This window comes from Argentina silus, assembly GCF_951799395.1.
Source record: "Argentina silus genome assembly, chromosome: 14".
Classification (NCBI taxonomy): domain Eukaryota; kingdom Metazoa; phylum Chordata; class Actinopteri; order Argentiniformes; family Argentinidae; genus Argentina; species Argentina silus.
Genome location: NC_139668.1, coordinates 11,601,843 through 11,614,342, shown reverse-complemented (window position 1 = coordinate 11,614,342; position 12,500 = coordinate 11,601,843). Strand labels below are relative to the sequence as shown.

The window sequence follows — 12,500 nt, the reverse complement described above, 5'->3', positions numbered from 1 at the left end:
CCCCACCCCCCACCCCCCCCACCCCCCATCTCCATCCCCAGCCTGGTCCATGGATCACCCAACCGTGACGGCCTGTTCCCTGCTCCCCCTGCTTTAACCAACCCCTGGCCTCCAACAGTATAGGAACACACAGAAAACAATATAGGCCCAGGAATGCATGTTACAACGTGTGAGGTATGTGTGCATGGCGCTGACCTGAAACACATTCCACTTGAATATATGCAGAACCCCAAAAAAACGTTTTTGGAATGATGCATGTTGTATGTGTCTCTATGGGTGTGTGTTTTTCTGTGTGTGTGTGTGTGTGTGTGTACGTGCGTGTGTGTGTGTGTGTGTGCGTGTGTATGTGTGTGTGTGTGCGTGGGTGCGTGCGTGCGTGTGTGTGTGTGTGTGTGTGTGTGTGTGTGTGTGTCGGTTGGAAGCCAGATCTCCACAGGGTAGTGTAACTGCAGCCACCACAGTGGTGTGTTGATTTATGTAACAGCTCACAGCGAGCCTGTCTTTGTCCTGGCTCAGTTTAGCTCAGTAGCGCAGCGTAGGGCCCAGGCCAAATGTCAGAGCCATTCCTACAGATTGCAGTAATGGTTATTCGCAGCTCTGAATGTTTAAACCCGCGGATCCCTGGATTATGATGATAATGTTTTCTGAAGAGCCAATGACATTGGTCATTTGAGTGTTCTGGTAACACACAGGCAGTTGTGGAAGTCGTGACATTCAGGAGTGTGTGTGTGCACGTGTGTGTTTGTGTCTGTGTCTGTGTATTTATGTTTATCTTTGTGTGTGTGTGTGTGGGGGGGGGGGGTCACTTTTGGAGCATATCACTTCTGTGTTTATATGAGTGTGTGGTCCTGGGGGGGGGTGGGGGGGAGGGGAGCTTGAATGAGTTCCTCACCTACTGACTGTACCCTCCCTTGGCCGGACTGGATGAAGTGTCCCATTGGTATAGGAATTTAATAAATCTCATCCGGGGGGGGGCGGGTTCCTATAGTCTCCAGTTTATCAAACACTTACAGTGACCATAGTAAGGGTAGGTTAGAAGGGTCATTATTTGATTACCTTTACCCCTAGCACTTCCACCTTAGTCTATCACTGGGAGAGGGGGGTCTGTGGTGTTGCAGGTCTCATTTCTCCACATCCACAGGCCAGTCGCGGAGCTGGGGGCCACGGCTGGAGTGAGCTGTTGACTGCTACTCATTGACATGCAGGGCGATTGCTGTGTGTTCACTACAGGTCAGGCCCCACTGCGCAGCGAGGGCCTCACAGTGCAGGTCGGGCCTCACCACGCACCTCCAATTATCCACTCATCTCTCAACACTCCGTGTCATAGCCACCTAAATGAGGTTTTTTTTTTCCTCCTCTCCTCTCCTCCTCCCCTCCGCCCTCATTTCTAAAGCAATAAAGCAGTTATTTATTTCTCCCTATTGAATTTGCAGGGCTGCTCAGCAATGCAGGTGGAGAGTAAAGAGATTACAATGCTTGAGGGAGAATCAATCGGTGCCTTTCTTTCATGGCTCCCCTCTCGGTAGGGGCTATTTAGAATAGCCCATACTTGAAAGTGGGGGAATTGGCTAAACAATTTTGAGGCCCATCTGCGCCTAGAGTGTACACACACACACGCACGCACACACACACACACGCACACACGCACACACACACACACACACACACACACACACACACACACACACACACACACACACACACACACACACATGAACGCCCATGACCATACACACACACACACACACACACACACACACAAACGCCCACGCCCACACACACACACACACACACACACACACACACACACACACACACACACACACACCCGCCCGTGAAGAACATGCTAACATAAACATCTCACACATACACATACACCCAAAGCTCACACACATAACAGATACTGCACAATTACACAGGTACTGTATGTCCTGCTAAGACACACAGCAACAGCACATGTGCCAAAGTAAACACTATGAACATATGTTTTGAATGTTCACTTACAAAAAGAGTGTGTGTGCAGCTTGTGTGTGTGTGTGTGTGTGTGTGTGTGTGTGGAGTGAATGCATGGTTGTTTAGAGGCTGGGCCAGAGCAGGCAAATGGCCAGAGCGGAGACACTCTGAAGGCTCTACGGGAGAGGAGGGAGGCACAGAGAAGGTGTGTGTGTGTGTGTGTGTGATGTTTATGGGTTGAGGGTGGAGTCGGTGGGGGGTGGGGGGGGTGGACTACACGCTTGAGTGGCCCTGCCATTTGAAATCATTTGATCTGCATCACACAGATGAGTGTCGTCCCCCCACACAGTGGCCTTACAAGCCCTGCTGGATCTCCCCTCTCACTATTCAGCCCAGAGAGAGAGAGAGAGAGAGAGAGAGAGAAGAGAGTGAAACACCACCCTCATCAACACCCAGAACCTCAAACGTCCCTGTTCTCTCTCTCTCCCCCGCCTGCTCTCCTCTCTTCTCTTGTTTCAAGCCAGCGCTCTCAGCTCTGCTTTGACAAGCCATCTCCTGAAGGAAGAGATAGCATCACACATGGCTGATGGCAACTGATAGGGAGAGGCAGTGAAAGAGGGATGAAGAGAGTGAGATGGAGAGCGAGAGAGAGAGAGAGAGAGAGAGAGAGAGAGAGAGAGAGAGGACTCTTGAAATGCAAGGTATGCGAAACAGCCCATCGCTATAGAATCTGATATTCTCTTTCCCACCGTTATCTATTTATGTACTCTAACTGCATGAGGGGGAAAGAGGACAAAATACACAGATACAAAGTCAATAAGACACCATTGCCCGAAATACTCACCAGGAGTGGAATTCAATCTGATAATTGTTACAAGCAAGCATGGCTACTAGACAGCGGAAGGTTTGCTTTGGCGGCTGCTCCTGGAATTACCCCGACTTGCTGTCTTGTGCTTGCTCTCAGTGCATAGATCTGAGGATTGGGGGGGGGGGGGGTGTAGTCTCTGGAGCACTGAGGTGGAACAGAGCCCAGCGTGTATGCTGCTCCACCACAGAGGAGGGCAGAGGAGGGAGCTGGGGGTCTGCTCTGCACCTGTGAGCTCCTACTGCTACAATGACCCCACCCTCTCTCTCTTCTCTCCCCCCCCCCTCCTACCCCCCTCTCTTTCTCTGTCTCTTTCCCTCCTTGTAGTGGAGGTGGTTACAGTCTAGTCCAGTCTTCACTGGTTGCATTCCGGTGGGGAGAGATATACAGGACGCCGGTTGTCTTGATACGAGCTGCGTAGTACGGCTGTGTCTCTGCAGAGATGAGGGCTGTGCAAGAGACACTGTTAGGGCCGCTGTGGTGTGACACCACTGACACCCCCCCTTAAAGAAGATGATGAATCGGGGGTGTAGATGGGGGCCCCGCTCGAGAGCGACACGGCAGGCCAGCGCAGTGGCGCGATCGGCCAGTAACATCATCGTTTCCCCCCCGGCCGCTCTCTCGCATTACCCCTTGTGATGAGATGACGGATATGGCCCCTGCCTCCATCACAGCAGAGAGCTCCAGCAAGCAAGGGACGGGGACGGGGACAGGGGCGGGGGCGGGGGGTGGGGGATGAGGGGAGGGATGGTACTCTGAGAGAGCAGACAAGAGCAAGGGAGATAAGCTGGAAGAGAGAGGGGGAGGCAGAGAGGGAGATAGAGGGGTGGTGGGAGGGAGAGAGCAAAGAAAGATAGTCAGGGAGAGAGAGAGAAGAACATTTTATTCCAAGAGGGTAACGTACAGTATCTAACTGTTTAAAATGAAGAATGAAGTTGAACATTGACATGAACATTCATTCCACTGCAGTACCAACACCTCATGTTGAATGAGAATAATATATATATATATATATACAGTTTTAACCTGTCTGACATCTGAAGTGTGGCCCAAGAACTGCAAGCCCAGTCTTGCCTTGGTTTTATATGTTGTTGTTTTATGGAGCATCAGTGACTGGAAACACCGACTGGCTTGGGTCCGAGGTTGCCCTTGGTTACCTGTGATCTGTGTGTGTGCAACTGTCTGCTGGCAAGAATAACTGATATCTCTTTGGGGAGCCCTTTGCTTTTATGCTCCGGAGGAGAGCTGGTGCGGATATTGATTTGGTTGGTGGGCTCGGATTACTCCGGGGAGCTAATAAAAATAATTACAAAAAGATCATCAAAGGCCCCAAACCTTCTGCTCTACACATGAATAAACATGGGAGAAAGAGAAGAGAGAGAGCCGGGCTTCTTGTGTGGTCACTGGTCAGGGGGAGATATGCTGTTGATTCACAGCCTTTCCTCCCTGGCGGTGATGAGGGAGAAGAAGAAGGCTGCATCCACACCCATCTAGTTAAAAGGTGTGGTGAGGTGTTTATAGTCTGGCTTTGACCAAACAGCGATAACATTATGTGTCCAGACAAGAACACAGCAGAATACCCCATAACACATTTGGGTGTGTATCTGATGTTTTTTTTGTGTTTTTTATGTGGTATTGTTTTGTTATAGCGTCTGTATACTGTTTGGTAGGTTTCAGGTTTCACTTTTTATTGTAAATTGAGGGCTGTTTTTTTATTTTTTTTATCAGCAAATAGGTTGTACTGTAGACGGTAAAGAAAGGTCCTTGTAGATCTAAACTGCATTGAAGAAAGGGATTGAAATATTAGCCAAGTAGTCTCTAAACAAAGGAGGACGCTTGGCTGCAGCGACCCTCTCCCTGATGTAACCCCCCCCCCCCTCTCTCTCTCTTTGTGTGCTTGTTTGTGTGCTTGTTTGTGTGCTTGTTTGTGTGCTTGTTTGTGTGCTCTCTGCCTACTCCTCTGGTCCAGGAGTGACTGACTGCTAAGGCTCAGTGGTGCTGGACAGTAATGGTGCTGTGTTATTGCAGACGGGGAGGGGGGGGGGGACGGGGGACGGGACATTGCCGTTTGATTGGAGAGTGTCTATGTGTGCCGTGCCCTGAGATCCTGTGAAGTGCACTCGGCTCAGCTCGGAGAGCACTTGATTGCACCCGCACCAATGATCGCATTAGGAGTCCAACAGACAGCCCATTTACCGTAAAGGGAGTGAGAATGGGATGGAGGCCCCCAATAGGAAGCTGCAAATTGACTTCTCTCTCTCTCTCTCTCTCTCTCTCTCTCTCTCTCTCTCTCTCTCTCTCTCTCTCTCTCTCTCCTGCGAGGGCCACATGGCCTGATGGCTGCCTGATGGGAAGATGCATTAGCCTTTCACTTTGATCCTTTCTTCTGGGTCCAGAAGTGCCTTGGGAGGGAGGAGAGAGGGGTGGAGGGTGGGGTGGGGGGGTCAACAAGGGAGAAGTGCCACGGGGGGATGCCACAGTGGGACATTGTGTGTTTGTGTGTGTGTGTGTAAGGTGTGTGTGTGTGTGTGTGTGGATGTGGGATTGTGTGTGTGTTAGTGTGCGTCTTGCATGTATCAATTGTTTCATTTCGATGGTCCCGGGGTCTCTCTTCATTAATACAGCAGCATACAGTATGGCTCTGTTTTCACTGCACTACGTACTAGCAGCCATGCACGTCACATGTCAGGAAGGACAGTGTGACCAGTCACACTTGGCCCCTCCTTGGCCCTCTCCTCTACAGAGCCTTGGTGTCCCTGGCAACGAAAGGCATCTGCCGTGTACCTTTCCACAGGAGAACAGGAGCCCAGATGGAGACTCAAGGTTTAAGTGATTAGAAGGCAGTAGATTGGAATACAAATTGGATTTCAAAGAAATTAGACTGATGAAAATTGAATTCGAGTGACCACAGTTTAGTGTTTGACGCGTGCGCATGGGCTTCCGTGTTCGCTGACTGAGGGGGCCGGTGGATTACGGGGAGGGGTGAGGTGGTGGTGGGGGTAGGGAGCGGGGTGGGGGGAGCAGATGCTCCAATGAGATAGGAATTAATGTGTCTTTGACGTTCTATCTGGGGGTGTGGGGGGGGGGGGGGGGGGGGGTGGGGGGGGTCTCCAAGTCGGTCCCTTATCTCGCTCCCCCCCATTTATCAATGTCATCATGTTAATTAGTACTTCATTCATTAACTCACTTACCGCCAGAATACAAATGTGCCACCCATGTCCCAACGCTGTCAGAGACACTGGCTGCCAGGGGAGCTGGCTTTACCCTTACCTAACGGTGCCATGGAGAGATGGAACACAGGGAGGGGGAGAGAGGGAGGGAGGGAGGGAAGGGGGAGGAAAGAAGAGAAGAGTACCACTGAAGTACTATTTAAGCTATGGCTGACAACATGGATTTTCGATGTTGCGACCCGCACAAAGACATTGAGATTAGATCACTGGATCATGTACTGCAGGCAGGAGCTGACGGTGGCATCCCACCCCCCCTCCCCTCCCCTCCCCTCCCCTTCCCCTAGCTCCTGTCTGTGGCCCCACTTAGGCTCTGGACACAAGGCCTGATCGCTAATCAATGGCAGGGAAATGGAGGGAATTAGCCCAAATTAGGAGGAGAGGCGAACAGACTACTGCCTGGCCTGCGGTCAATAGAGCACCACCAGATGTCTGACCCCTGCTAAGAGGAGTACACACACACACACACACACACACACACACACAAACACATACACACATACACACATACACACACATTCTGTCTTTGAAGTATGTTTTTTGCTGACGGGGGATTTATCCACCTGTCCTTGTGGCGATGGGGGTAAGCGCGCCCCCAGTTCCCCTGGGGTATCTAGGTATGAGTGGGAGTGGAACATGTGCACAGCCAGCTGAACTGGCCCTGCTCCTCCGCGGTCCTTTAGCCCTGACGCAGGCACAAAGAAAGGACTGAGCGCTACACTGCTCCTCTATACACTCCCTCACCCACTCTCACCTCCTGTACCGCCCCAGGGAAGGGCACAGTCACATACACCACCCACACACGCAGCACGCACGCACGCACGCACGCACGCACGCACGCACGCACGCACGCTATCAGAGCTTTAGTTACGTCACACGTACACTATTCATTTCTATGGAAGTGAATAAGCGATCAGGAACAATGAACTGGAGGGCTTTGACCAGTAGTTCCAGTACTTTACCTCAAGCGTATACTACCCACAGATGTATTTCTGGCAACCGCACACTTAATTAAGGCTGGGATAATTAGTATAGTGTTGACGACTCAACGGTATCTGCCTCTTATATCTTCTTTCTAGACAGGGAGGTTGCTCACAACACTCAATGGGTCATTGATTTACCAACATTTGCTGGCAACGAGAACAAGAAACTGGTTTTTGATGAGGTCTACTGGGTGTGATTTAAAAGAGAGACGATAGTTCTCTAAAAGTTGGCAAAGTAAGTCTTATTCTCCCTTTAGCTGTGTATGTGTGAGGGTTCGATGGTGGTGGTGGTGGTGGTGGTGGTGGTGGTGGTGGTGCTGCTGCTGATCACACCCTATTGTGTGGTGGTTCCTGCATGGAGACCTCCTCCTCAGTGATGTAAATGTGTCTGTGGCCTCTGGCGTCTTATCTCCAGGGTTAAGACATGGTCACAGACACACACAGCACTCTAACTGGGAGTGGGGGTGGGGGGGGGGGGGGGTATTATCATAGCGGCCAGACTCCCAGTGTTAGCTCCAGAATAAAAGAGCAGGCCCGTGTTCTGAACCCCAGGGGATTAGCATTTTGACACAGGCCGACCCCAAGCACACAGCATTCACATCACACAGACACAGTGATGACAGTGGAGGGACTGATAGTATTTGTTTGTGGCTGTGTCCACAGTGCCCCCCCCCCCCTCTGAGAGACAGATATGGACTGAGGTTGCGTGTGTGTGTTTGTGTGTGTGTGTGTATGTATGTTTGTGTGTGTGTTTGTGTACGGTATGTGTGTTTGTGTGTGTGTGTGTGTGTGTGTGTGTGTGTGTGTGTGTGCCTGTGTGTGTGCCTGTGTGTGTGCCTCTGTGTGTGTGCCTGTGTGTGGTTCAGATGTAAGCTCTCCACGCCTCCATACCCCGTTCACCCTTGGGTCCAATTACCCACGAGCCCTTGCATGTACGATAGACAGGAGCAGATGGCTCCTCTTTGACTAAGTTGAACTGGTGGTCCAAGGGCTCAGGCTATGCCCCTTATCACCTGATGCAGCGAAAAGACAAACAAACAAGCTACACCGTTTACATTACAGCTTATACTAATTGAAAATGCACCATGAATGCGTATTCGCTAACATGACTGTTAGCAGTGGAGTTTCTTCCTGACTGTGGCTGTCTCATCCAGGAGAGGTTGGAGATAGCTAGTCTTCTAAAAAAAAATAAAAAAAAACAGTAAACAGAAACTGTGTCAACATTGTTTCGCAACTCCTCATCTCTTCTTGTCTTCTCCCTGTCTTCCCAGGATCCCGTCTGCGCCAGGAGGACTCCCCACCCCGGATCGTGGAGCACCCCTCTGACCTGATCGTGTCTAAGGGGGAGCCCGCCACCCTCAACTGCAAGGCGGAGGGGAGGCCCCAACCGACGGTAGAGTGGTACAAGGACGGGGAGCGGGTGGAGACGGACAAAGACGACCCGCGGTCTCACCGCATGCTTCTGCCCAGCGGCTCCCTCTTCTTCCTGCGCATCGTCCACGGACGACGGAGCAAACCGGACGAAGGCTCCTACGTCTGCGTCGCCCGCAACTACCTGGGGGAAGCCGTCAGCCGCAACGCGTCCCTGGAAGTAGCATGTAAGTCCGAAACACTTCCCTTCTTCTTCTTCTTTACCCAGTCACTATTTCTTAAGAGTAGTGATCTTTGGCGATTCTATTCAGATGGCACTTTTCTTCTCCATCCAAAAATGGTGGAAGAAGGTTATTTGTTCATGGCCTCCAGATGGAATGACTCGGGTTTAGGTTTAAGAGCCACAAGACAGACTGAGACCGAGACATGCAAACAATGTCTTTCTTGTTGGACATTGCGGTTTTCAGCTGTCTGTTAATAATAATGTCATTTTTCAAAATTAATTTTAAAACGACAGGAAATTGTGCAGTGTTTGTTCTGAAAACAAATTATAGACAGAGAAAAAAAATCTGGAAACTCATTCAACATTTAATCGACAAAATGGCTTAGTAATTACATTTAAATGCGAGTAGTTTTTTTTGCTCCTCTCTTTTGAAGTACTATTCTGTCCATGTCTGAAGGAGCTGCAGAGAGTCTATCTATGTTCTATGTTGTACAGTAGAGTCAACCATGGGGGGTTTCAGAGAAGCGCTGAGGGGTGTTGGGGGGGTGGTTGGATTGGAGCGACAAGCACACATGACCGTCTGGATGAACATTTGACCCAGGCTGCCAGGGGTTTGCTGCGGAACACTGACAGGCAACACCTGACCTGCAGATCATCTTTCCTTTGAAGATGACCCCCCCTCACCCCCCCCCCCCCCCCACACCCCCCCTCCACTACCCCCTCAACACACAAGGCTTTGAAGGGAAGGCTGTGGTTGATTGTCCTTTGAATCAAATCTCTTGGAAAGTGGCTCGGTTTAATTTCCCAGAGCTTGTTTGTTGTACACAGCATTCCCATGACCCAGACCTTACTGTTAGCGAGCTGCGCTGAACTTCTTTTGATGAATTTCTTTTGGAGGTCGTCACTTGGTGTGTGTAGGACTGGAGTGACCAGAGTGGGGCTGACCGATCTTTGGTCATTAGGGGTGAAACGGTATTGGACAGGGCCGTAGGGGAGAATTGCTGGACCAGAGCTTAAGTGAGAGGCTTTCATGGAGCCTGTATCTCCAGCTGATCAATACTCCTATGCCTGTGCTTCCTTATGCATTGTTATGAAAATAAGGGCCATCCATCTTGGAAGGAGGAGGAGTGATGATACATAAAGTAAATCGATGGCTAAAATCAGCTTATGTGGACATCTTCAATTGTCTCTGGCTACTATGGGGCGTGTGTGTGTGTGTGTGTGTATGTGTGTGTGTTGGCTTGGGGAACTGCCTGCAAGATGGTTATTGTTTCGGAGGAGATTATGATGATGAGTGTTAGCAGTGGGGGAGTGTTAGGGAAATGGACTGTGTATTGGGGAGGGGGATGGGGAGCTGGAGGGGGGGGGCGGTGTGGGGGGGTGCTAACCCTAACCCCCCCCAGGCCCCTCAGCAGCCCCCAGGTGCTAACTGCGTGACAGCAGGTTGATCTATCGATCGCTGTAAGAGGCGTCTCCCAGGCTAAATGAAAATTCATGAAAAATTGATGAAGTCTCGAGATTATTCTCTTCTTTTCTCCCTCTCCCTCTCTCTCTCTCTCTCTCTCTCTCTCTCTCTTTGACGGGCTTCAGCAATCAGCGGGGGCTGGATGAGAGGTTTAATGCGTTAGTGCCTTAGAGTTGAGGGGTGACAGGGGTCAGCAGGAGAGGGGGATGGATAAGAAAAAGACAGAGACAGGTAGAAAATAAGACCATGCTGATGGAAAATGACATTGATGGTGAGGTTAAGAATGTGATCTACAGTGTAAAGCTCCCAGCTTTCTCCAATCTCTTGGCTGTGGGGCCAGGTCTCACGGGGGGGGGGGGGGCGCTGGGGGTAGGTAACTGTAGGGGCGCCGGGGGTTAGTTCTAATCCCAAGACAGGGGCTTACTTCAGTGATTAGGGTTATCAAGCCCCACCATCCCTGCAGCGATTGTAACAGGGCTGCTAATCGCACGAATACAAAAAATAAAATCCTAGGTATTAAATCTGAATCCATGTAAAATCAGCTGTGTATCATATCACCTGTTCACCTCCCCCCCCTAGTCCCCCCCCCCCCTCCCCTCCTTCATGTTGAGCCACCTCTGCCCCCCCTTCTCACGAGTGGTTGAACAGGACCCCGGTGAGATAATTGAATTGCAGCTCAGAAACAGATTGAACTCTGACTGTGTCTGCTGGGCTGAGGGGCGCTGCTGCCCACCGGACACCAAGCTGTGAGATCCACTCACCACCACTCTCTCCTGGAGGAGAGGAGACGAGAGGAAAGGAGAGAAGAGAGGAGAGAGGAGAGGAAAGAGAGGAAAGGAGAGGAGATGAGATGAGAGTAGAGAAAAACTAAGAGGGGGAAGAGGTCTGTGCAAGAGACCCCTGCATTATTGATACAGGCCAGATTGGCCAGACTAGACCACAACACATTATAGATGGATGAACCTACGTTTCTCATTATCTTTCCCTAAAACTCAAAGAGCAAGACTGATAGGCTGCTGAAGCGAGGCCAGTGCGCCATTTCAATGGAGCAGACTTCATTATTATTTTTTTTATGTCTTACACTTCTAGTTATTAGGGGAGAAAGAGACAAAAAGGCCCACTTGAATAAGGTGCCTGGGGGCCTCTCTGGAGCGGTCTCCTTTTGTTAATCAGATCTTCCCGCGTGCTCTCACAGACTGACTCCGGGCCAGCTCCGCTGGATGTATCCACGGCAGATAAGAGAGGATGTGCTCCCCCTCTTTTTATCTTTTCAACATAAACTGGGTCAATGAGCAGGTTCATAAATCATCGTGAAGCTTCGTGTCAGAAACGCTAGCCCCAGTCACTGCACCGAATAAATTTGCTTGCGCGGTGGATATGTATGTACGTGTGTGTGTGTATGTGGAAGTGTGACAAGATGCACCTGGGGCGATAGGATCCTGAGGAAAATGTTAATTAGCCCCTATCTCTTCAGGTGGGGAGCACAGGAGTGTCATTAGTGCTCCAGATACAAGCGTGTAGGATGAACGTCTGTGCTTTTAATTGAGTGTCGGATGTGACTCAGGCGTTGTGTGGGTGTGGGTGGGTGTGCGAGACAGTGTGTGTCTGTGTGTGTGCGTCTGTGTATGTGCGTGAGAGAGAGAGTGTGTGTGTGGGTGGGTGTGTGTGTGTATGTGTGTGCGTGCGAGAGAGTGTGTATATGAATGTGTGTGTGTGTGTGTGTGTGTTTGCGTGCGGGGGTGCTAATGGCACATACAGGGAGAGACGTGTTAAGAGAAAAAGGACACCGAGACGCTGAAGGAGGGGAGACCGTCCTTTGCTGCCTCGTTCACTTTGTAACCTTTCGGAAATGCAAATGACGCAAAAGTGAAACAGATGTCTGGGATTTGTTCTAAATGCCACTCGGAATGGGATTAGATGACTTTTAAAAAGGTCCTTTGATATCGTCTAATGTACCACTTCTGCAATTAAGCGAATCGTTAGGTAGCATTTGGTGCTCGTACAACAAGGTAATTAGCAGGCAAATAGAGCTGGTGGGAGGGTGTGTGGAGAGAGGAGAGGAGAGAGGGATCTCAAGCTGTTCCTGGTGTGTGTCCGGCATGAGGAGAGGCTAATAAAGGGACTGGACAGCCAGGTGGGGAGTCAGCCTGGCCTGGGCCGGGCTACACACACACACACACACACACACACACACACACACACACACCACAGCAGTCACTCACTCACACAGTGGCTCAGCACGTCGTGCCCCAGCCCTTCTCTTTATAAGCCCCAGTAACCCAGAGTTCAATCTGCTCTGGAGTCCTTGAGCACTAATGAAGGATAATGGAGGAAGAAGCAACAATTAAATTAGGTTGTGTTAATGACGGTACAGATGGAACACTTAGACTCTTGTGTAAACTAAATATGTTTA

The 12,500-nt window shown here is 50.5% G+C and overlaps 1 protein-coding gene across 1 annotated transcript in view; it reads left to right on the top strand.

Annotated features, from left to right (window-relative positions):
* robo2 (roundabout, axon guidance receptor, homolog 2) overlaps window positions 1-12,500 on the top strand; it is a 169,691-nt gene that overhangs the window by 7,419 nt on the left and 149,772 nt on the right. The window contains exon 2 of the mRNA XM_083684845.1: window positions 8,300-8,626. Coding sequence (XP_083540971.1) covers window positions 8,300-8,626 — 327 coding nt within the window. The remainder of the gene's footprint in view (window positions 1-8,299; window positions 8,627-12,500) is intronic.